General features: G+C 37.4%; 1 protein-coding gene across 2 annotated transcripts; it reads left to right on the top strand.

Annotated features, from left to right (window-relative positions):
• The first annotated feature begins 259 nt into the window (after positions 1-259).
• STEAP2 (STEAP2 metalloreductase) lies at positions 260-25,193 on the top strand. 2 transcript variants are annotated; one of them, XM_012779585.3, is made up of 5 exons: positions 260-710; positions 14,899-15,423; positions 18,267-18,794; positions 20,301-20,465; positions 23,715-25,193. In XM_012779585.3, exons 2-5 carry the CDS (start codon positions 14,932-14,934, stop codon positions 24,000-24,002), a joined length of 1,473 nt encoding a protein of 490 aa, XP_012635039.1. In that variant the 5' UTR covers positions 260-710; positions 14,899-14,931; the 3' UTR covers positions 24,003-25,193. The 2 variants fall into 2 exon arrangements, with proteins under 2 accessions (XP_012635039.1, XP_012635040.1); XM_012779586.2 differs by lacking the exon at positions 260-710 and adding an exon at positions 724-1,003.

The following is a 25,193-nucleotide window of genomic DNA, read 5'->3' as shown; positions in this document are numbered from 1 at the left end:
TTCTTGGAGACTCGTCAGAAACTAGGAGTGGGGAGGTGTGAACCGAGGCGCGCGGGCTTGTGGGGGGCGCGTAATAAAAGCAACGTCTACAGCCGAAAGACGACCACACATTGTGAAAGAAATGGAGTAGAAAAAGTGGGCTTGACGATTCTACAGCTGCTTCAAAGGGAATTTCCGGGAGATCACGGGGAAGCCCCGCGGGGTCGGGGGTGCAGGGTGGCGCAAGCTCCCCGTTGAGGGGAGCGCATACCTGCGGAGCCGAGTGGCCGGGGGTCGCCCATGCACTCGGTGCTCTCTCCGGCTCGGTGCTCTTCGTCCTCCCCAGATCCCCCCACCTCCCTACTCGCTCGGAACTCCCCGATTCCTCCTCCGCTCCTCCCCGCTCCAGTCGGCGTCTCCCCACACCCGGCCCCCTACGCGCTCTGCGCCCTCCGGCCGCGCAGCCCCTAGCGGCGCGTCACTGCGCGGCCGGCCTCCGCGCGCCTCCCTCCCTCCTCCTCCTCCTCCTCCTCTCCGGCTCTACGGGATCCAGCGTGGGGAGGCGGGGAGGCAGCCGGAGCGCGACCGCCGCGGCAGCCACCCTGCAGCCGCCAGTCGGAGGTGCAGTCCGTAGGCCCTGGGGCCCAGCCGGCCCTTGGGGAGTCGGCGCCGCTCCCGGGGAGCTGCAAGGCTCGCCCCTGCCCCGAGCTGAGGGCGCGGCGGGCGCGGAGGTGAGCGGGTCGGGCTAGCGCGCTAGAGGAGGTGGCGGGGGCGGAGTTGAGGGTCAAGATGCGGTCGGCGCCACGCTCTGCATCCGCGCTCCCCGGATTCCGCGCCCTCTGCGGGCGTGCGCCCTGAGCCCACGGGGTCCCTGATGTGGCACCTTGAGGTGGGGAGGAAGAAGGGTGAAGAAGGGTGTCGGTTCCCCTGATTCCGCCTCCTACTTCTCAGGGTCTTCCCCAAGCCCGGGGAAGTCCTGGGGTCGGGCCCAGGAGAAAGAAGGCCAGGAGAAACATCGTCCCAGGTAGGACGTGCCCCAAAGGGAAAGGACAGGCAGGTTACTTTGGCCTCCCTGATTAGTAATACCTGCCACTTTGCGTCGACGCAGGGCATTTCATTGGGGCTCATGCAGTGCTGTTTTACGAACAAGTGAGGGTTTCTAGTAGTCATTTTGTTTATTACTCAGTAATGTGATCATGGTGTGTTTAAGCCATTTTGTGTGAGGAAGTAATTGGCCTCTTCTTTGAGTGTCCTAGATTATCTTTGAGCCCGGTGTTCAGCCTCAGCCAAAACTTGTTGAAAATTATGCCCTAAAAATCTTGCTCTGAAAATAGAGCAGAGAGATAAAGAGAATTTTTGTCGGGAGAATTCCATTTATTATCTGCACCACCCCATGGAGAAGGATTGGTGTCAGTTTTTACTCCTCAGGCAGTTCGTATTTTAGATGGAAAAACTTATTCTGGGCCATGGTTAATTATCGCTCATCACTGTAGGGGAAACTGAATTCAGACTCCTCCCTATACCCCACCCCCACCCCTACCCTCAGGACTTAGATTAGATTCTAGTTCTGTTAACAACCCCACTGTTTGGAACCTTTTTAGTTTTCCAAACCACCTCCACATCCTCTCTTTTTTCCCCTTTATTTTTCTTCATGTTACTGATCTCTATTTTTTTTCTCGAATGCCACATATGTGTGTGTGTACGTCTTTCTCTCTGTTGTTTCGAAGCTTAGAAGCTGTTTAAATTTAAAAAAAAAAAAAACATCCTAGCTATTTTGCAGGATATTTAGAAACTTATGTGGAACTATAAATGATGCCGTTGGGATGGCTGCTGTTTCTGCCTCTTTGCCAGTCAGGCTGTCAGGGTTCATAAATGAATGAGACTATTAATAATGATAAATTGAGCTAGTTGTGCAGGAAGGAAATGAAAAGCTTTATCCAAATACTTTTTATTCTACTACTGCCATGGAAAATGTACTTATGGTGAATGAACATAATTGTATTTTAATACTGAAAAAAATAGCACAAATGAAGGCAAATTTTTTAAAGAAAGAATTATAAATGAGTTAGAAAAGGGAGAAAGAGGATAGATACATCAAAGGTGGGAAAGAGTAGCACCACAGATGTGATAAAAGACAAAATCAAGACATAAAATGGTGCATTTATTATATGCTTGGCCAGTAATCATTGCATAGAGGTAACCATAACATTGATATATCACTTACCCCTTTGGGGCCTACATGTGGTGATCAACAAAAAGAGATGTCTGACCTAGAAGAACTATTATGTTGCTTTTGGTCCTGACATTTTTTGATGCATTCAGTAAGAAAGAATATTCATTACATTGTTAGTTACCCTGCCAGACAAAGTGGAGGCAGTGATGGACAAGACAAACTTGGTTCTGCCCTCACAGAGCTTACTGTCCAGTGGGGGAGATAGTAAACAGTGAAGAAACGATTATGTACAGTAATTACAAAGGAAATTTAACAAGGGCTGAAAGGAAAATTTAAAAAAAAAACTGGAGTGAATCATTCAACTAAAGAGACAGAACAGTGTGTGCAGACTTCTCAAGATGGGAAAGTGGTCTTTTTTCCTTCTAGATAAGGATGCTGTAGCTGGAAAATATACAGGGTGGAGTTAGAGATGTGAGCAGAGGCTAGTTCATTCAGGGCCTTTTAGGTCATGGTGAGAAAGAAAGGTGACTAAAATTCTAAGTACAACAGGAAGCCATTGATTTTAAGGAGGGGAGAGACATTTTTGTGATTATTGACATTTCAGAACTGTCTTAACTGCTATGTGGAGAATGATTTGGAAAGGGGCAAAGGAGAAAGTAAGGTGGACTGGTTAGGAAATGTTTGCAGAGTTCTGGCAAGAGATGATAGACCCCTGGACTAGACTGGTGTCAGTGGAGAGGGATTTAAGAAATGTTTTGGAGAACAGGAGTGGATGTGGGATTTTATGTCAAGGATGAGGAAGCAAGGACTCAAGAATGACTCTTAGATTTCTGACTCTTAGATTTTTGAACAGCTGGTGGGTAATGGTGCCAGTTACTGAGATGAGGAAATTTCAGGGTTAATGGGAATAGGTCTTGGGGGAGAAAGTTCCGTTTTGAACCTAAGTTGATATGTTGTTGGGAGAGGTCATAACCATAGCCCTTTGGGAGGCAAAAGGGGATGGTCTCCAGGACAGAAGTGGGTAGGTTGGCTTTTGATAGGTGAAGTTGGTGATCATGAATTTAAGGTGAAACTAATGAGCTTACTTGCCAGTTTTTCTTTAGCAACCTTCACCAACTTGGATACAGATAAAGAGAAAATGGATAGCTGAGTTCTTTCATGACTAGAGTTTTGCCAAAGTGGATAAGATGAAGAGTAACGGGGTTGAGGATCTTTTCAAGGGAGTGGCTACGAATATATATTATAAAGTCTAGTCTGGGTTTAAAGAGAAACCAGAGCGGGTTGATGGAGAGTGGAAGACATTATGTAGTTGGAAAGGTAGGGGTTAACAGATTAGAGTTCTTTTGCTGTCTAGAATTACTGGTGTGAATATTTAAACTAAGATTATTGGCAGTCTAGGAGATAGTGCTTGGAGATAGCAGAAAGTGAATGACTGAGGTGGTGTAGAGGAAACAATTCATTGCCTTTGATGAGTAAGTCAAGGAAACAAGAGGCCCTGAGGTTGAATGGTACCTCCCCTTGAGTGATGAAGTCCTGGAGAAAGATGACAGCTATTGGGATAGAGAGGATGACTGTGTATGTACTGGTGGCCAGAGTCTGCAGTCATAAGGAGTAAGCTAGGAGTCAGTGAGGACCCGGAGAGAGTATTATGAGGTGCCATGAGCCTCAAAGGAGCTAGCAAAAAAGAAATGTTCAGATGTGGGCTTACAAAGTCAAGAATATGCCTACCCACCCCGTGGCCCTGGAGGACATTTTCTTGATAACCTATGCAAATCAGCAGGTAGTGAATGTCATCAAATTTCTGGAGACAGCATATTCAGCGTAACTGTCATCCAGTAATTGATGTTCTAGGTATTTGTGTGTAAAACAAATTAGGTTCTATTTTTCAAAATTAACATAGCACTACAACTGCCATTCAGCTACAGGAATGTCCAGAAAATCCTTCTAAAATGAAAACCGTATAAGGCCTTGTAGCTGAGTGTAAGTGAATTCTTTACCATTATAATACACTATCAAGTATTAAATGCATGTAGCAAGTCAAATGCCCATCCAAGAAAACTGTCACCTTGAAATTTCAAGGAGTCCATGTGTTACTTAATCACACTTTGAGATTGAGCTCCCAAAGTTGAAATGTTAAATATAAGGTAGTGATATATAATATAATAATATTATATTATTACCATTATTATGTAGAAATGAAAGAATTTTATTGTTGGAAATGACCAGAGGAGTCAAGTACAAACTCTTTGTTTTCTATTTAACAAATGAAATTGAAACTGAGAGAATCAAGGCCATTTCAAGAGCCTAGGGCTGCCCTTTTGCCTTGATACCACAAAAACAAAACTTTCTATAAATGACATAGTTTTATCAATTATTTAATCTGGATTACCTGTGAATAACATCAAGTGAAAATGTAGAAACTCTGAGTCTTTGTTAGTCAAAGTGTGGCCCATGGACCAGCTCCTTGGGCATCACCTGGGAGCTTGTGAGAAATGCATAATGTCTTGCCTCACCCCAGACCTTCAGAAAATGAATGTTCATTTTAACAAGATCCCCAGGTAATCATGTTTGCATCAAAGTTTGACAAGTGCTGTTCTAGGAAGTCAGTCCGCTTGCAAATTCTGGTATGCTTGGGTCAGCAGGACCTGTGATGCCTGGAGAACTGAGGGAGGAGTCCCTTGTAGGACAGAACAAAGAGAAACCATCATCAGAACATTTTGAATTTTAAATGTTGTGAAACAACAGGAACAAAATGTGCTGTGTGGTGGGATGACACATTTTACGGAGTGATATTACCCTTCCCAGAAAGTGAAGAAAGAAAATTGCAAAATAGTGTGTGGGCCTTCTGATACTGATTGTGTCTGAATGGGAAAGGGGAAAGGACCACATGCATATTCTTCAGCCTCCTGTGTTCAAGGGCAATTGTTATTCTCTAGCTAGTATATTTAATAATTTTTCATTATTACAAACAACAATGTAAAAATGGACATAAATAAGGGCCAGAAAACCACATCTGCAATCTCCAAATACCAAAATAAGTATTAGATTGAATCCTGAATCTTATAGTAGAGTTGTCCTCAATCTTGGCTGCATATTAAAATACCTGATAATCTTTTAAAAAATACTGATGCCTAGGCTGGACCCCAGGCCAATTAAATAAAAACTGGGTGGGGGAGGGAACCAGGAATCTCTGTGTTTTAAAGTTCCCCAGGTCATTACAGTGTGCAGGTAGGGTCAAGAACCACTACTTTAGTAGGTCATTTGCGACCCTGGGAGGAAGATGAAGCTCTGAGATTGCAGTTCTGCTTCTCCATCTGGCAAAGCAGGGGGACCCTCCATCATAACATAGACCAAGCCAAGTCAGCAAAACTCAGGTCACACTCTCACTGGCCAGTGGGGTTTTCAGAACATTGAGGGAAGTAGGATTTTTTTTCCCTTTTTTGTTGAGATGGGGTCTCACTCTGTTGCCCAGACTGGAGAGCAGTGGCGTAGTCATAGTTCACTGTAGCCTTGAACTCCAGAGCTCCAGAGATCCTCCACCTCAGTCTTCTGAGTAGCTGGGACTACAGGTGCATGCCACCATGCTCAGATAATTTATATATACATATATATGTGTGTGTGTGTGTGTGTGTGTATACACACAAACATATATATATATGTTTTTTGGGGGTTTTTTTTTTGGTAGAGACAGGTTCTCACTAAGTTGCCCAGGCTTGTCTCAAGCTCTTGCCCTCAAGTGATCCTCCTGCCTTAGCCTTCCAAAGTGCTGGAATTAACATGCATGAGCCTTTGTGCCCAGCTGAAGTAGGATTATTTTTTATTTCTATAGATTTAGGGGATACAAGTGGTTTTTTGATACATGGATGAATTGTATAGTGGTGAAGTCAAGGCTTTTAGTGTACCCATTACCCAACTAGTATACATTGTATCCAATAAGTGATATATGATCCCTCACTCCCCTCCTGACCTCCTCCCATCTTAGTCTCCAAAGTCCATTATACTACTCTGTATGACCATGTATACCCATAGTTTAGCTCCCACTTATAAGTGAATACATGTGGTATTTGTTTTTCCATTTCTGAGATTTATGGAATTATGGTATCTAGTACCATCCAAGTTGCTGTGAAAGACATTATTATTTCATTTTTTATGGTTGAGTAGTATATATATACACCACATTTGTAATCCATGGTATATGTATACCACATTTTCTTTATCCACTCATCAGTTGATGGCACTTAGGTTGATTCCACATCTTTTCAGTTGTGAATTGTGCTGAAAATAAATATATGAGTACATGGGTCTTTTGATAAAGTAACTTCTTTTCATTTGGGTAGATACCCAGTAGTGGGATTGCTAGATTGAATGGTATGTATACCTTCAGTTCCTTGAGGTATCTCCATGCTGTTTTTCATAGAGGTTGTACTAATTGACATTCCCACCAACAGTGTATAAGCATATCCTTTGCACTGCAGTCATGCCAATATCTATTGGGTTTTTTTTTACTTTTTAATGGCCATTCTGACAGGGGTAAGATGGTATCTCATTGTGGTTTTAATTTGTGTTTCCCTGATGATTAGTGATATTGAACATTTTTTCATATGTTTGTAAGCCATTTGTATATCTTCTTTTGAAAAATGTCTGTTCATGTCTTTTGTCCACTTTTTAATGGGGTTATTTGGTTTTTTCTTGCTAATTTGTTTGAGTTCCTTGTAGATTCTGGGTATGAATTCTTTGTTGGGTGTATGGTTTATGAATCTTTTCCCCCTTCTTTTTTTTTTTTTTTTTGAGACAGAGTCTCATTCTGTTGCCTGGGCTAGAATGCCATGGCGTCAGCCTAGCTCACAGCAACCTCAAACTCCTGGGCTCAAGCAATCCTTCTGCCTCAGCCTCCTGAGTAGCTGGGACTACAGGCATGTCCCACCATGCCTGGCTAATTTTTTCTATATATTTTTAGTTGGCCAATTAATTTCTTTCTATTTATAGTAGAGATGGGGTCTCGCTCTTGCTCAGGCTGGTTTCAAACTCCTGACCTCAAGCAATCCGCCCGCCTCAGCCTCTCAGAGTGCTAGGATTATAGGTGTGAGCCACCGCGCCCGGCCCTTTTCCCCCTTCTGTAGGTTGTTTGTTTACTCTGTTGATTGTTTCCTTTGCTGTACAGAAGCTTTTTAGTTTAATTAAGTCTCATTTATTTATTTTTATATTTGTTCTGTTTGCTTTAGGGGGTCTTAGTCATAAATTCTTTGCCTAGGCCAATATCCAGAAGAGTTTTTTCTAAGTTTTCTTCTAGAGTGTTTATAGTGTTGGGTCTTACATTTAAGTATTTAATCCATCTTGAGTTAATTTTTGTATATGGTAAGCGATAGGGATCCAGTTTCAGTCTTCCACATGTGGCACTCCATTTTCCTAGCAGCATTTATGGAATAGGGCATCTTTTCCTCAGTGTATGTTTTTGTCTGCTTTGCTAAAGATCAGTTAGTTGTAGGTGTACAGTTTTATTTCTGGGTTCTCTGTTCTGTTCCATGAATGCATTTGTCTACTTTTGTGTCAGTACTATGCTATTTTGGTTACTGTAGCCTTATAGTATAATTTGAAGTTGGGTAATGTGATACCTCCAGATTTGTTCATTTTGGTTAGGATTGCTTTGGATATTTGGGCTCTTTTTTTTATTTCAAAAGAAATTTAGGATTGTTTTTTATAATTCTGTGAAAAATGACATTTGGCATTTTTATGAGAATTCCATTGAATCTGTATATAATATTAAGCAGTACTGACATTTTAACAATATTGATTCTTCTAATCCATGAGCATGGGTTGTTTTTCCATTTGTTTGTGTCATTGACAATTTCTTTGACCAGTGTTTTGTAGTTCTTCTTGTAGAGATCTTTCACCTCCTTGGTTAAGTGCATTCCTAGGTTTGATTTGTTTGGTTTTGTTTGTAGCTGTCATAAGTGATATCAAGTTCTTGATTTGATTCTCAGGTTGGCTATTACTAGTGTACAGAAATGCTACTGATTTGTGTACATTAATTTTGTAACATGAGATTTTATTGAATTTATCAATTCTAGGAGTCTTTAGGGTTTTCTGTGTATAAGATCATATCATTGAAAACAAAGATAATTTGACTTCCTCTTTTCTAATTTGGATGCCCTTTCTTTCTTTCGCTTACCTGACTGCTCTGGCTAGGACTTCCAGTCAAAGGAGGATTTTTTTTTTTTTTTTTTTTTTTTTGAGACAGAGTCTTGCTTTGTTGCCCAGGCTAGAGTGAGTGCCGTGGCGTCAGCCTAGCTCACAGCAACCTCAAACTCCTGGGCTCAAGTGATCCTCCTGCCTCAGCCTCCCGAGTAGCTGGGACTACAGGCATGCACCACCATGCCCAGCTAATTTTTTGTATATATATTTTTAGTTGGTCAATTAATTTCTTTCTATTTTTGGTAGAGACGAGGTCTCGCTCTTGCTCAGGCTGGTTTCGAACTCCTGACCTTGAGCAATCCGCCCGTCTCGGCCTCCCAGAGAGCTAGGATTACAGGCGTGAGCCACCGCGCCCGGCCTAAAGGAGGATTTTTTAAAGGAGTTTACCCTTGGCCGGTTTTTCTAAAATTTGATGAAAATGTTCTAAAGTTGGATTATGGTGGTAGTTGTATGACTCTGTAAATTTACTAAAAGTCATTAATTTGCATACTTAAAATGAGTGAATTTTATTATGTGTAAGTTATACCTCAATAAGGTTTTTTTAAGTGGCTGTGTATGCTTCAACATTCATAATTCATCATATTAATTAGATAGCCAGGAATCCAGTGTCTGTTTTGTGTCATTGGGTCATCAGCACCCAGCCAGTGCCTGGTGGTTAGGGCTCAGTAAGATGTTGGATAGGTAAATGGGTGGGGATTGATGAGTGGATGGGTGGATGAGTATCATCACTATCTTTGGTTGTGGACTGATTCCTAAACTGATGTCAATCAGCAGAGATCCCTAAAGTTGATAGCACTCAGTGGTGGGCATTGGTGCCTTTGTAACCATAGACATGTGTATTCTGTTATCTGTTAAGGCATTGAAATTAGGGAAATGGATTTGTATAGAAGCTAGAGTGCCAGCCAGGTCTTTGACAGCAGACTGTTTATTTTACAAGTAAATTACTGCAACACAGAAAATTTTCTATTTGCTAGCCAATAAACATAGCTATTCTTATCTCAAAGTACCATCTGCAACAAGGTTATCAGAAGGGGAGATTATTTCAGCTATGTTATAACATACTATGCCCAGCTTCATTTTAGATATACCTCCTGGTCATGTTAATTTACAGTGTTATAAAAGCCTGGGTATGGACATGGTTGTTCTTGAGATAGCATGCTACACTTGTAAGGTAGGCAGAGGGATGTGTACAGCATTCTTCTCTGCCCCATACACAGAAGAAAAATGGGTGAGGAAGCACTGGGGGAATGTTTTTGTTTTAACTTTTTAGAGAATATCCTAGAATTTTATTAACTGAAGTCCTTGGGAAAAAAATTATTTAAGTAAATTTCTGGACTAACCTAGATTTAACTAGAAAGCTTTTTGTTGAGCATACATCAGAATCATATGTAGGGCTTGTTAAAACACAGATTGCTGGGCTTCACCTCTGATTGAGGAGGTCTGAGGTAAGGCCTGAGAATTTACATTTCTGACAAGTTCCCAGGTGATGCTGATGCTGCTTATTCAGGACCTCACTGGGATAACCTCCATGTTAGAAATCATATTCTTATTTGCAAGCAGAATTGCAGCTTGCTTTTGGAGTTTTCTAAAGGACTTAAGAACTTCTTCTAAAAAATAAGAAACCTAAAAGCAAAGCAAAAGAGAATCCCTGCTTTTTCCTCCAAAGAAACTCTTTATTGTCATAAGTATAAACAAATAGTTGAATTTAGTTTGTTTATTTAAATACCAAGAGAATTTGGGGATTATCTTAGTGTAAGCCAAAGGTTGTAATAGTAAAAATTGTCATCTAGTTACAGAAAATTCAACTGGGATATATGACATTTTATCTCCAGAATATACCCCTACTCCCTGAGTATTAAGCAAATGTCTCAAGGTACAGGAGGCTGGCTCCAAGGTGCCTTCCTCCCCTCTCCTGAAAGGTTTTCTCTGCAGCAGGCTGAAGGAACTCTTTCACATAGAGAGCTTCCTAATATCTATGAAAGCAGTAGTTCTCAGACTTGTACATTTTAAATACCAGTAAAATAAGAGAAAAGATCTGTATAGAATTGCCAACTCAAACAACTGTTATACTATCATTTTATGAAAAAAGGACATTTTGACCCCCAGAATTAGGAAAGACATGCTGTCAGAGTAAAAGACAATTCTTTAAGTTAAATAATTTTCTGAAAAACTCCCTACTCTGTCCATATATTTTTAATTGCTATTTGGGAACTGTGACCCAAGCACTTTTAAGGCAAGGTAAAAGAAAACCAAGTATAATTTGGGAGCCTTCTAGTTTTAAACTAGAATGAATTTGTACACTGTCAACAAACTGATTTGAGGAAATTTTGTGTGAATTAGAGACTATTATGTAAATATAATTTTATTACTTTTGTAATCATTAAAATAATGAATGACTGGATATAAAGGAATAAGCACTATGTGACATTTTCTTCTCTGTTTCTAGACTACGCTCTGATCATAAAGTCTAGTTTTTAATTGTATGCTGATGTGAGTTTTTTTCCTACTCTGTATTGTAAGTACATCCTCTTTCTTCCTTACTAGAAGAGACAGAGACAAAATTCCTTGAGTATAAGCATCATGCCTTCTCTTGCCCTTTGTCATAAGAGATAAAGCACACAGTGGCCTGTGCAAATTCATGTTAGGCCACAGAAGGGCAGATCTGTCTTTAGATTATACTTGCATCATTCCTTGCCAATGGAAATGTACAATGTAAGGTTTTTAGTATTCTTTTTTGTAAATAGCTGAACCTCCTTCAGATGGTGACATTATTCATTTTTTTTATAACTCTGTTTTTCATGGATGTCACAAGTGTTAACTTCAGCTCAGCTGTTAACCAAATGATCTAAAATAATAGATTAACAAATTATAAGTTGATGAGATTTTGCTCCAGTGTCTCAGTACCAGATAGTTACTCATAGCTTGTGGGAGATGGGTTGCTCTTAGGTGTGGGTGTCGGTGAGTCCAACAGGATAATGACACACTTCCTGACCCTTTCTTCTTTCCTCCCCTCTACAAGCAGTGCATACCCTTGTGGTGTCTACAGAGTCTCCAGAAAACAGTATGGTTTGCTATCCGGGATTGTTCAAGAATTATGCAGCAACCAATTATGTTAGTTTTATAGTATTAATAAATTTAGATCTTTGTTGGTTTTTGTCCAAAAATGGGAATTATTTCAATCATATTTTATCATTTTATGGTTAGAATTCCTAAGCATTATAGTTTTGGATTTATCTAAAACTATCCTAAACTGAGATTTATATTTTAGCTATTTAAAGTTAGTATTGTTTTTAGAAAGCATAGTTATAGATGACATTTGGAGATGCTAAGCAGTTTTGAGTTAAGATTCCCCACATAATGTTTGCATTGCAGTTTCAGAATTAGTATAGATTAGAAGACTTGTATTTGAGTCCTGGTTGTGTCATTACAAACTGCTGTGTCAGGCAGGCAAACCACTAAAGTTCTCTGAGCCTGTTTCCTCATCTTTAAGATGGGCATAATATATACTCCACAGCCATTTGAGAATTAAACAAGAATAATATTATGTATGAAAGCATTCTATGAACTATGAAATGGCACACAAGCATATGGTATTATATGCCTTCAGCAATAAGCAAGTAATCCATCTCTTAGATCTTTTTTTTTTTTCTCTCTCTCTCATAGATGCTTTTACATTCGTTAGAAATGTAGTGAAAAGAGTCTCATCTATTAGGCCAACTTCTATTCATGGCCACAGCCACACTACTAAAGGATTCAGTTAGAGCTTGCCATTATAAATACTATGAAATTAAAGCCCAAACATGTTAGACCAGAGTCATCCATTAATATGTATAAGATGATATAATGAGGGGCCTATATGTAATTATTAGGTCTTGTTCACATTATGGTTTACAGAAGGGGTTTGAACTTGCTTTGTAAAATAAGCAGAAAATTGATACTGTTTTTTGTTTTTAGTTCAAAAAGGTCTTAATCATCATGATGGTTAGATTTAAAGATTTTGCAATTTTTATATATACTTTGGGAGATGGTACAGTATATACTCAGAACTCAGGACTGGAATACAGGAAAGTTGGGTTTCTGTGTGTGAATCTAGTAACCTTTTCTAGCCTTAGATAATGCATATGATTAGGTTCACTCTTAATTTTTTAATGAAATGAGCATTGATTTTATTATTTCTGGTTCCTTTAACTGCTCCTGATTCCCAACATAGCCAACCACATCTCCAAGAGGATGTTGACAGTTTTGTACTAGCGTAGTGCCTCTGACCCCTACCTGCCCTTCCAGGTACATGAGCACACTTCAAGGGTAAGCAGATAGTTACCACCGCTTCTATCTTGAAAGGTGTGAAATGAAACATGTAATAGATTTTATAATAATGAGTTTTCTCCTTTCCTAGGATCTAGTTTAGACATTAAGATCACTAGATAAAACTGAGGAGCAATGAAACGACTAAAGAAAAAGGAGTAATCTACCAATTTGAGCACAACCATAATTCTTCCACCTTGACCCTCGTAACTCCTCCCTCCCAAAAAACTCCTTTCTTAAATTCCTTACATGCACCTAAATGGTACTTGCCAGAGTTCTAATCCTGGCTCTCCCGCCTTCTGTCTTATGACTTTGGACAGATTAATTATCTTCTGCATGTCTGTTTCCTCATCTATAAAATAGCATGACAACATTAGCACCTATCTCATAGGGTGGTTGTGGGGTTAGTATATGTAAAGCACAAGATAGCTGAAACATAATATGTGCTATTTAAGTATTAGTTAATATTACTTAATTTACTAATGTATTTAGAGTCATTGAGTGTGTCCCACTTCTAGGGTAAAAAGTTTAATTTTTCTGGTTCTAGTAACTTCAAATTTCATTTAGTAAAACCTCCCCAAAATGTTTTTTGAAACAGTCCACCTGTGCCTGGAAAATCCATTAAATCTTCTGAAGTGATTCACATCTGCTATTATTAGCATAAAAGAAATGCAATTAGGATAGAATGCAAGAGTATTTTTCATTCAGACATTCATTCATGGCAATCTTATTTGTATTCTCGAGCAAGTTATTATAAACATGAACATTTCAGACAGTCTCTTGAATAAAAAATAACTTGACAAATTTTTCCAGGAAGGGTAACTGCATCAGAGCCCATGCAGCCAATGAATAAAAAGGGAAGAAAAGGATTTCATGAGTATTGTGTAATTTAAGACCATAAACACATTACTAACCCATTTTCCATAAGGAAGCTATCTTTCTCAATAAGTTATAAGATGTAGGGAGAATGGTAGAAGTCTGTGGTATTTCATTAGTCCTTTGTTATTTTTTTTTTATTTTTTTTATTTTTATTTTTTTGTTTTTTTTTTTAAATAATTCTTTTTCTTATATTTTTATTTACTTTTTTTTTTCTTAGCCTAAAATATGGTGTTCAACCTTTGTTATTTTTTGATGCCTCTTTTTCTTAAAATATTAAGTGTCATTCAAGGTTCATTTTTTTTTTTTTTTTTTTTGAGACAGAGTCTCACTCTGTTGCCCAGGCTAGAGTGAGTGCCGTGGCATCAGTCTAGCTCACAGCAACCTCAAACTCCTGGGCTCAAGCGATCCTCCTGCCTCAGCCTCCCGAGTAGCTGGGACTACAGGCATGCGCCACCATGCCCGGCTAATTTTTTCTATATATATATATTAGTTGGCCAATTAATTTCTATTTATAATAGAGACGGGGGTCTCGCTCTTGCTCAAGCTGGTTTCGAACTCCTGACCTTGAGCAATCCACCGGCCTCAGCCTCCCAGAGAGCTAGGATTACAGGCGTGAGCCAAAGGTTCATTTTTTATTAGCTGATTTATCTTACTTTCATTTAATGATAAAGTCACTAGTTACTAAGGTGTCTTGGACAGTTTATAGCCTCCACCCCAAATAACTCATCTAGACAATTTTGGTTTAAATGGCTTTTTTTTTTTAATGGTTTTTCTGTCTTCTGTTGATTTGTGAGCTATCACTTTGTATCATGGTCCACTTTGCCTCTAGCAGCATTTCTGATTGGCTGCTTCTGACCTGGTGAAAAGCTGGGTAATCACACTTATTAAAAGTGTGTTTTTAAAAAAAGTTCTGGGTGAAAACTTCAGCCTCTTTCCTTTTGTGCTCTAGTGCCTTGCTACTCAAAGAGGGGTCTGCAGATCAGCAGCACTGGCATTACCTTTGTTAGAAACGCAGAAGCTTGGGCCTCCCCCTAGACCTACTTAATCAGAATCTTCATATTAACAAGATTCCCAGGTGACTTGTGTGCACATTAAAATTTGAGAAGCCCCACTTTAGCTCATCACCTTTGTGACAGTTAATTTTCCTATTGAGAGATGCTTTTTTAGAAGGTGGAAGATTTATACAATCTGAAGAGAAACCGGAATAGAGATACTTTCTTAGCTTACAAATTGAATCTTGCTGTGTTCTGTGTTATATAGTATGCCAAGATATTTAACCTTTAGAAATGGAAGATATTATTACGCTGTCTAGAAGTATTTTAATATTTGATAATAGGTACTTAATGAGTATTTTATTTTCTCTCTCCTAGGATATTCCTGGTGATCTTGGAAGAGTCCGTATCATGGAATCAATCTCTATGATGGGAAGCCCTAAGAGCCTTAGTGAAACTTTTTTGCCCAATGGCATAAATGGTATCAAAGATGCAAGGAAGGTCACTGTAGGTGTAATTGGAAGTGGGGATTTTGCAAAATCCTTAACCATTCGACTTATTAGATGTGGCTATCATGTAGTCATAGGAAGTAGAAACCCTAAATTTGCTTCTGAATTTTTTCCTCATGTGGTAGACGTCACCCATCATGAAGATGCTCTAACAAAAACGAATATAATATTTATTGCTATACATAGAGAACATTACACCTCCCTGTGGGACCTGAGACATCTGCTAGTGGGTAAAATCCTGATTGATGTGAGCAACAACATGAAGATAAACCAATACCCAGAATCCAATGCTGAATATTTGGCTTCATTATTCCCAGATTCCTTGGTTGTCAAAGGATTTAATGTTATCTCAGCTTGGGCACTTCAATTAGGACCTAAGGATGCCAGTCGGCAGGTATGTGTTTTAAAATTTTATTCTTACTTATCTGGTATTTTGTAGTTAAACAGCTAAGCAAATATCAGATAGTTAAAAACCTAATTCTGACATTTTCCAGTGATTATCATTTTGAAAACTGTGTATGAGCACTTGAAGATTCATGTTGTGACCTTGCGAGGGTACACTTCTATTCCCAAAATGATGAGGAAAGCTGGAGAAATAACCTGGACTTTTCTGTCATAACCAGTTAATTAAAGAAAAGGCAAAGTTGGCTAATGAATAATGTGACACATTGCGTTGAGTCTCTCCTCACAAAAAGAAACAATAATGAACAGGTCATTTATTTTCCCTCTTTCCCTTCCTTCTTTCCTTGTTTCCTTCCTTGAAGCTATTTGGTAATGCAGTCTTCCGTCTCCGAATGAAATACTGTTTAATGTGATCCTCAAGAAGCATGCTTTAGAAGTACCTTTTTTACTTGACACAGACTAAATACTCATAGAATTTAAAACCATACAGTTTGTTTTATTTTAAGTGTAGACTTTAATCTCTGTGCAGAAAGCAGCGGGCAGACTTGATTTCTTAGGTTCTCCTTTGGCATATGACTTTATGGGCAATGTTTTATCTAGTTAAATTGGAAAAGAAAGCAGATGGGGAGCTTTGTCCATGCCTTTGTGGAATGAGAGCTTTTATTAGTAAACACATAAAATAGTGTACACCTGAAAAATCTTTTAAAGGTGTGCTTCTGCATTATGATTAAGCATGAAGATAAAATACTTTTGTTATTTTCATTGATAACCACAGTTGACTAGGATGAGTGCAATGGCTCATGCCTGTAATCCCAGCACTTTGGGAGGCTGAGGCAGGAGGATCACTTGAGGCCAGGAGTTTAAGATCATCTAGGCAACTTAGCAAGACCCTGTCTCTAAAGTTAAAAACAAAGAAGTTAGCCATTTGTGGTGGCATGTACCTGTAGTCCCAGCGACTTAGGAGGCTGAGGCAGGAGGATCGCATGAGCCCAGGAGTTTGAAGCTACAATGAGCTGTGATTGTACCTCTACACTCCAACCTGGGTGACAGAGCAAGACCCTGTCTCTAAAAAAAAAAAGAAAGACAGTTGATTAGATTCCTTAGAAAATAAATTTAAGTATTGTATACTGGATATCAGAGTCATGATAACCATTCACTTTTAAATCTTTAATTTGAAGACTAGTAAAAGAATATATACTTTCCTACAGGCTATTTCTGAAATTTTTTTTTTTTTTTTTTTTTTTTTGGGCATATCCACCAAAGTTTAGCAATGGATATAGACCAAAGCAAATTAGAGCCAGGGCCTATGAGACAAACTAGAATTTAATCCTTTACCCACATTTGTGACAATTTTAATTTTTTAACAGAAAAAAATTTTAGAACAGTGATTAAATTCAAAATGAGGTACAGAAATAGTTTAATTTGTGTTTCAGAGTGCTTGTGCCATGATTTCGAATGTTTGATCTACGCTTTTAGGTTTGCTAGAAATATTTATAATGTAACAGAAATTTTTTCCAAAGGAGTACAAAAAGAGTTTACGCCACCATTGTCACAACTGTAATAAATTAATTTAGAATGCTTTTCCTTGTTTCTTTGGTATAAAAGAAATCCTATTTTAGAAGTTCATGAATGTTCATATAATTGTATGAGATTTGTCATTCATCTGGCTTATGTTACCTAAGATTGATAATCTAAAGAGCTCTCTACTGTCACCATTATGTAAATATTTTTAGCATGCAAATATTTCAATGTGGTATATTTCAGAGCCTTTATACAAACATCTTCAGGGATATATTTCGGAACTTGTTTTCCCCAAACATTGCTTGGAGACTTTATAGCAATATTTTTCCAGCCCTAAATGAGATGACCTACCTGTTAATAATAATAGCTCACTCTAGCAATAAACTTGGTGCTCAATAAATACTTGTTGAATTTTCAACTGTATGGTTTTGGTAGTTTGCAAGATCACCTTAACCTACACTCATCACATCATTAGAGTTCTTAGTCTTAGAAAATGTCAGTAGCTTTTCTATTTAAATTAATTTATAAGCTTTATAATTACTTACCAGATATATGATCATTTAAAAATGAAAGGATTTCATATCTTGACCAATGAAATAATATACCTCATATTATCCATGGTTTTTCAGAGATACTTAGTATATTAGTTTCTAAGCCTAAAGATTTTTATGAATAATATAGCATCATGACATACTTTAGAGGTTTTGAATTGCAAATGCCACCATCCAGAGTCCATGCCCATCCTTACTCTTGCTGAATAACTGTAAATAGCAGTGCTTGCAATCACACTAGTGGGCAGAATCACTAATCCTATATATTAGGATTAAATATTGTCCATATTTTGGACAATATTTGTCCATGAAGACAGGGAGAGCCAGTCCCATCCTGCCCTCTATGGGAATGAGAGAGCTGAAAGGAGGCAGGGGCATGGCCAGCAGCTCAAACTCCACTTGGACCCCTGAGGGGCGACCTTACCTGGCTGCTGCTACTGAAGCACGTGGCCACCTTTCTTTCTACCTGCCTGCCTTTCCCTGAGGACTCCACTCTGAGAATCCCAAGTTGAAGCTAGATTTTCCTGCATTTTACGTTCATGTTATCACAGGTGGCAAGGACTTTTTGTTTTTATGACACTATTTAAAAATCTATTAATAATAGGTTAATAAATTAATAAATGCTTTATCTCCTTAACTCTAGTCATCTGCATCACTCAAGGCCATCACAAGCGATGCTCCATAGATTAAGTGGATCATGCGATTGTTATACCATTTTTATAAACAATAGTAGTAATGATGAATCTTTTTCTTTTTTCCACAGGTTTACATATGCAGCAACAATATTCAAGCACGACAACAGGTTATTGAACTTGCTCGTCAGTTGAATTTCATTCCCATTGACTTGGGATCCTTATCATCAGCCAGAGATATTGAAAATTTGCCCCTACGATTATTTACTCTCTGGAGAGGGCCAGTAGTAGTAGCCATAAGCTTGGCCACATTTTTCTTCCTTTATTCCTTTGTCAGGGATGTGATACATCCCTATGCAAGAAACCAGCAGAGTGACTTTTACAAGATTCCTATTGAAATTGTGAACAAAACCTTGCCTATAGTTGCTATTACTTTGCTGTCCTTGGTGTACCTAGCAGGTCTCCTGGCAGCTGCTTATCAGCTTTATTATGGCACCAAGTATAGGAGATTTCCACCTTGGTTGGAGACATGGTTACAGTGTAGAAAACAGCTCGGATTATTAAGTTTCTTCTTCGCTGTGGTCCATGTTGCCTACAGCCTCTGCTTACCAATGAGGAGGTCAGAGAGATACTTGTTTCTCAACATGGCTTATAAGCAGGTACTGAACGCATGCTTGTTATTTATCTGACTCTAGTAAAATATTTTATTGGTATAAATTGTAAAACATAAAATTTTACATACCTCATAATAGAAATTTACTTTTGGTGTTTTAGGGAAGGGGAAGTATTGTTCTTTAAACAATGCTTTTGCATAAGAATTGTGTGGATGATTCAAAATTATTTAGGGTAAAAACTGCTAACATCCCTTCTTTTGCAGAATAAAAGCAGAGAAGTAGAGGGGTGGAGTTTGCCCCCCCCCCCTTTTTAATGTTACAATTGCAATGATTGCTTTCAGCATTGAAGAATTAATTATCTTAATGTTTTATAATTGACCATGCTCCAAAAGATGATGAGGCAACTTTCAGTAAATATATATAGTAGGTCAGGGCATGGTGGCACACGACTGTAATCCCAGCACTTTGGGAGGCCGAGGTGGGAGGATCAGTTGAGGGCTGGAGTTTGAGACCAGCCTGAGCAACATAGTGAGATCCTGTCTCTACAAAAAAAATTTTTTATAAAAATTAGCCAGGTGTGGTGGTGTGCACCTGCAGTCTTAGCTACTCAAGTGGCTGAGGCAGGAGAATCACTTGAGCCCAGGAGTTCAAGACCAGCCTAGACAACATAGCAAGACCCTGCCTCTAAAAACAACAAAAACTCAACAAAATAAAACCAACAAAACTAGGCTGAAAGAGTCTAACCCTTGATTTATACTCTAATATTGTTTGTGTGTAAAATACCATAAATTCAGGGTTAATTGTCTGACTTAATTATATTATACGCATTATCAATGTAAGGAAAAGATATTTAGAAAAATGCTATTTGTGAATGAGGCTATTGGACAGTTGGAAAAGTATATTAATGAGGCAGTTGAAGTGGCTAAATATTTGAGTTCCATAGGGCTTTATAGTCAGGGAAATCACAGCTTTCTAGGAAGAGAAAATGAGAAGAAAGAGATAAATCAACACATATATTATTCATGTGAGGGAGAAAGATACAGAAGTAATTTAGAAATTCCCTGCCTGGATCTAAGTTGAAGTAAGGCCAGAATGTACCCCAAATATCCAACCAAGTTTAAACCAGCTTGTAAAAGTACCTTAAAACTAAGTCTAACTGCCAATAACTTCTTTTGTGTCACTCTGGATCCCCCCCACTCAGCATTTCATGATCTGGGACTCCAGAGCCCCTGCAATGATGATGCATTACCATCGTGATGGCATAGGTTTCCCCCTCTATGCTCACACATGTGCAAGGAAGGAGAAAGTCTTAGTCTTCTTTTTGTTTAACTCTCCCTTCGTTTTCCCTTATACCTGGAACAGTACCATCCAGTAATAAGTTCTCCATAATGGCTAGTTAAATTGAATTAATGCAACTTATTAATGCAAATATGTCCATATACGACCTAGGTCGTCTTATGCCAAGAGTGATCTCTTATGCCAAGAGTGATCTCTGCTGAATCAGTTCGTGTTCTACCAAATAAAGGAAATTCACATTTGCTTTCTTGTTAGATTCATGAAAATATCGAAAACTCTTGGAATGAGGAAGAAGTTTGGAGAATTGAAATGTATATCTCCTTTGGCATAATGAGCCTTGGCTTACTGTCCCTCCTGGCAGTCACTTCCATCCCTTCAGTGAACAATGCATTAAACTGGAGAGAATTCAGTTTTATTCAGGTATGGCGGGTTTTCTTTGGTGAGGAATTGGGCAGCATAGAACTTCATTGTTAAGTACAGTTGAATCTTAAATATGCTCCTTACAAAAAGAGTGTCTTTGGGGGCTGTATTTTATGCATCTAGGAAGCCATTGTTGGAGGCCAGATTAAGACTACTCTGGTAGTAAGTGAAAGACCAGTACATGATTATACTGAAAGGCTTTGATAACACTGACTACTGTGTTAAGGATGAAGATTATTTTTAAAAGAAAAAAAATGAAAGTGGGAGAGGAGTGAGCTTAGATCAAATTTAATGTCAAAAGTCAATTTATTGTTAGCCAAATGAATGAAAAATTATTTTATGTTTTGAGTCATCTTGATCTGTCCAGAAAAATCTAATTAATTTGAATTCGAGTGGAGAGGTCAGTCTGAATATTTTAAAGAAATGTGTGTGTATACACACACACAAACACAAGTACTGGCAAACTAGGTAACTAGGTTAATGGATTATGACAAGCAACAAGCCTCATGAATCTTATTAGAATATGTATTTATTATATCTGTCTTATACTAATGTATATAAGTATAAAGGGATTTCAAAGCAAGTTTAATAAGTTAAACATTCATTTTCTCCAATAATAACTAAATAGTAAGTTTGCATATTTTAAAAATATTCAACTTAAACTTAGACTCTATGTGTATTTTCACAAAATCTGTATTGGTTGTATCCAATTGGTTTATAGCACAATATACAGATTAGTGCATCTTTGTATAGATTAGTACTACTTTGGTCATATACTAAGTTTTGTTTCATTTCTTTGCCTATTTGCTTGAGGTTTTTTGTTTGTTTGTTTAAGTCATGTGAAAATCTCACTCAAATAAGGGACATAAACCTTGTCTAAATTCATTTTCCCTTTTTGAAGAAAAGGGAATGTGAATACTTTCCCAATAGCTAGTTTAATCACATCTAAAAAGAAATAGAAGGCCCTCTGATAAAAAGTTCCAGATAGGTGCAAATTATCATTATAAGTTTAAATAAGTAATTGCAAACATTTTGCCTGCTGTAGAGTTGATACTTTCTCAGTGAAGTTAGACATTACATCATTTTACTGATGTAATATTATTTTTATGTGACAGACCATTTCTCAAAGTAAGCAATTCTCAAGGGAACCAAAGAATGCTGACCTTTTAGAATTTAACCTGTAAACTGCCTAACTGAAGTACTCTTAATAATCCCATTTAATGTGGTCAGTAAAGCCATATGTTTGAATTGCTATTTATATTACATATTAATATTATGGGATTTTTCATATTTACATATTAACTATTGTTATATATATGTCCATGATAATGCTCTTCAGCATTTAATTTTATCATATATGTACTTATGTATATCCAGTCATGCCTCACTTAACAATGGGGATACGTTCTGAGAAATGCATTGTTTGGTGATTTCTTCATGTTAACATCATAGAGTGTACTTGCAAACCATAGCCTAATTGCTAACATGCCTGTACAGCATGTTACTGTACTGAATACGGCCTGTAATTGTAACACAATGGTAAATATTTGTGTATCTAAACATATCTAAACACAGAAAAGGTACAGTAAAAACATGGTATTATAATCCTATCAACCACCATTGCATAATGCTGTCTGATGTTGACCAAAATGTCATTATGTAGCAGATGACTATGTTTATATGTATATGTGTATACACACACATATATACAAACTTTTGTTTTTAATACATAACTGGTGGGAATATAGATAACCTTTATAAAGAAGAATTTACTTGCAGCTACATGGATAGATGGAACTGGAAGCCATTATCTTAAGTGAAACAACTCAAAAATAGACAGTCCAATACCTCATGTTCTCACTTATAAGTGGGAGCTAAATAATGTGCACAAATGGACGTAAGTGTGGAAAAATAGTCACAGGAGACTTGGGAGGGTGAGGGGGCTAAGGGATGAGAAATTACTTAATGGGTACAATGTACACTATTCAGGTGATGGTTACACTAAAAGCCCAGACTTCACCACTGTGCAATATATTCATGTAACAAAACTGCACCCCTTAAATTTATTCAAATAAAAAAACGAACAGTTTAGCAGTCTGTTTCAACACCCTTAGAAAAGCTAAATGTTTTGACCAATAATCCTATTAGCAGTCAGTCCTAAGGAAATAAACCAAAATATTGAAAAGGGCCTAATGTGACATTTGTAGTTGAGGGAAGTTGGAAATAGAGTAAATTTTCAATAAAAAGGAGTGGTTCAATAAATTATGCACATCTATTCAATAGAATATTATAAAGAATTAATGTCATTTTCATATTTAATGATATGAGGAAAATATTCTTTTTTTATTTGACACATAATAATTGTACATATTTATGGGGTACATAGGGATGTTCAATACATGTCTAATCATCAGATCAGGGTAATTACCATATCCATCATCTCAAACGTTTATCATTTCTTTGTGTTGAGAACATTCAGTATCCTCCTTTTAGTTATTTTAAAGTATATATTATTGTTAACTATAGCCACCCTATAGTGCTATGGAATGCTAGAACTTATTCCTCTTATCTAGCTATAATTTTGTATTCTTTCACTACTCTTTCCTGATTCTCCATTCCCCATACCCTTCCTGGCCTTTAGAATCCTCCATTCTACTTTTTACTTCTATGAGATCAACTTTTTTTAACTTCCACATATAAATAAGAACATGTGGTGTTTAACTTTCTGTTCCTGGCTTATTTCATTTAACATAATGTTCTCCAGTTCCATCCATGTTGCCTCGAATGACATGATTTCATTCTTTTTATGGCTGAATAGTATTCCATTATCTATATATACCACATTTTCTCTGTCCATCCCTTGTTGGACACCTAGGTTGATCCATATCTTGGCTACTGTGGTTAGTGCTGCAGTTAACATGGGATACAAATGTCTTTCTTGGTATAATAAATATAGTAATCAGAATACTAAAATGTATACAAATGGCCTTATTTGTATAAAATAAGATATGTATATAAATAAATATCTATGTATCTATGAATATGTCAAAAATTGTGTAATTCAGTAGAGGACAAAGAGTAGCTTGATAATTTAAGACAAAATAGTTTTATCAAAATAAAAACATGGTGACTAATGAATGAGTGCTCAGTAAAAAAAAAAAAAAATATATATATATATATAGTATATCTGAATGGGTTAATTAATGAGTTTGGATCATTTGTTTCTTTTTCTTCCTCCCCTGCCCCAAGTCTACACTTGGATATGTCGCTCTGCTCATAACTACTTTCCATGTTTTAATTTATGGATGGAAACGAGCTTTTGAAGAAGAGTACTACAGATTTTATACACCACCAAACTTTGTTCTTGCTCTTGTGTTGCCCTCAATTGTAATTCTGGGTAAGGTCATTTTACTACTTCCATGTATAAGCCGAAAGCTAAAACGAATTAAAAAAGGCTGGGAAAGGAGCCAATTTCTCGAAGAAGGTATTAGAGGAACAATTCCTAATCTCTCCCCAGAGAGGGTCACAGTAATGTGATGATAAATGGTGCTCACAGATGCCATATAAAGTTCTACTCATGCCATTATTTTTATGACTTCCTCTATGTTTGGTTGCAGATGTGCTGTCAAATTACTGTGGGTTGAAACTTGTTAAATGAAATTTCAGCTGAATTAGTGATAAAATATTCTTCAAGTTAATTTTCACAAATGTCATGTTTTAACAATATGATTTTTGTAGTCAACATACTGTTGAAATTTAGGAATGTTTTGTTTTATTTTGCACAACCATAACAGTATTGAATAACTATATTTCATAAGCAGGCAAAAATATTTATAGTCAGTAATATAGATATAGCATAATGTTAAAAAAAATTTGCAAACCAGCAGAATTTTAAGCTTTTAAAATAATTCAATGGATATAATTTTTTTTCTGAAACTTAAGTAAGGTTTTAATTATTATCCAAGTTAAGAAGTAGAAATGCATAATCATACATTATTTTTAAGAAAGGACATATCACATTAGCATCTAGGTAAGGGTGCATGGTAACATTCCTATATTTCTCTCATATAAGATAGGATTTGAAGAATTACATGATGGTGATTACATGAAGGTGATTATGTGAACAAACACAAATTAAAAAGACAAATGCGAAATTATATTTAAAATACATTGGAGACATGAAATACATACTGATTAATGCATACCTCATGAAATATTTTATTTTTTATCACATTACAAAACAGTTTCATTTTCATATTAATATATTGATGAGGGAGAGAACTCAGTAATATTTGGCCTCCAAAACTGTCATCTCTAATATTGTACCAATCTTGGGAATTGTATAATTATTCCTAGTTGGAGTGAAAGTATCAAGTTTACATACAAGTAGTTGTTTATCAGCTGATCTATGTTATTATACCTTAGTTAGACAGTGACTGCTCTCTATGGTATGGGATTTTACTGATGTTCATTGAGAGATTATATGTGCCAGGTATGGATCTAAGCACTTTACTTGATAGGTAGTTATTATCCCCATTTTACATATGAGGAACTGAAAGATAGAAAAGCTAAGTAATTTGATCAAGGTCACACAGTTAATAAGTAGCAGAGTATTCAGGTCCAGGTAGTCATATTCCAGAGGCCATGATTTTAACTAGGCAATACAGCTCCCATTCCATCTCCATCCTTTAGGTTCATGATGCCAATCTATTAATAGATCCTTCCTTT

This window comes from Microcebus murinus, chromosome 9 (genome assembly GCF_040939455.1).
Source record: "Microcebus murinus isolate Inina chromosome 9, M.murinus_Inina_mat1.0, whole genome shotgun sequence".
Classification (NCBI taxonomy): Eukaryota; Metazoa; Chordata; class Mammalia; order Primates; family Cheirogaleidae; genus Microcebus; species Microcebus murinus.
The sequence above is the reverse complement of the archived record's forward strand: the minus strand, read 5'-3'. Positions and strand labels throughout refer to the sequence as shown.

Excerpts from the sequence above, each read along its gene's own strand:
- STEAP2 (XM_012779585.3), top strand. The coding sequence starts at position 14,932 with ATGGAATCAATCTCTATGATGGGAAGCCCTAAGAGCCTTAGTGAAACT. Across the intron at positions 18,795-20,300 it reads TCAACATGGCTTATAAGCAG|ATTCATGAAAATATCGAAAA; the intron begins GTACTGAACGCA and ends CTTTCTTGTTAG. Across the intron at positions 20,466-23,714 it reads GAGAATTCAGTTTTATTCAG|TCTACACTTGGATATGTCGC; the intron begins GTATGGCGGGTT and ends CCCTGCCCCAAG.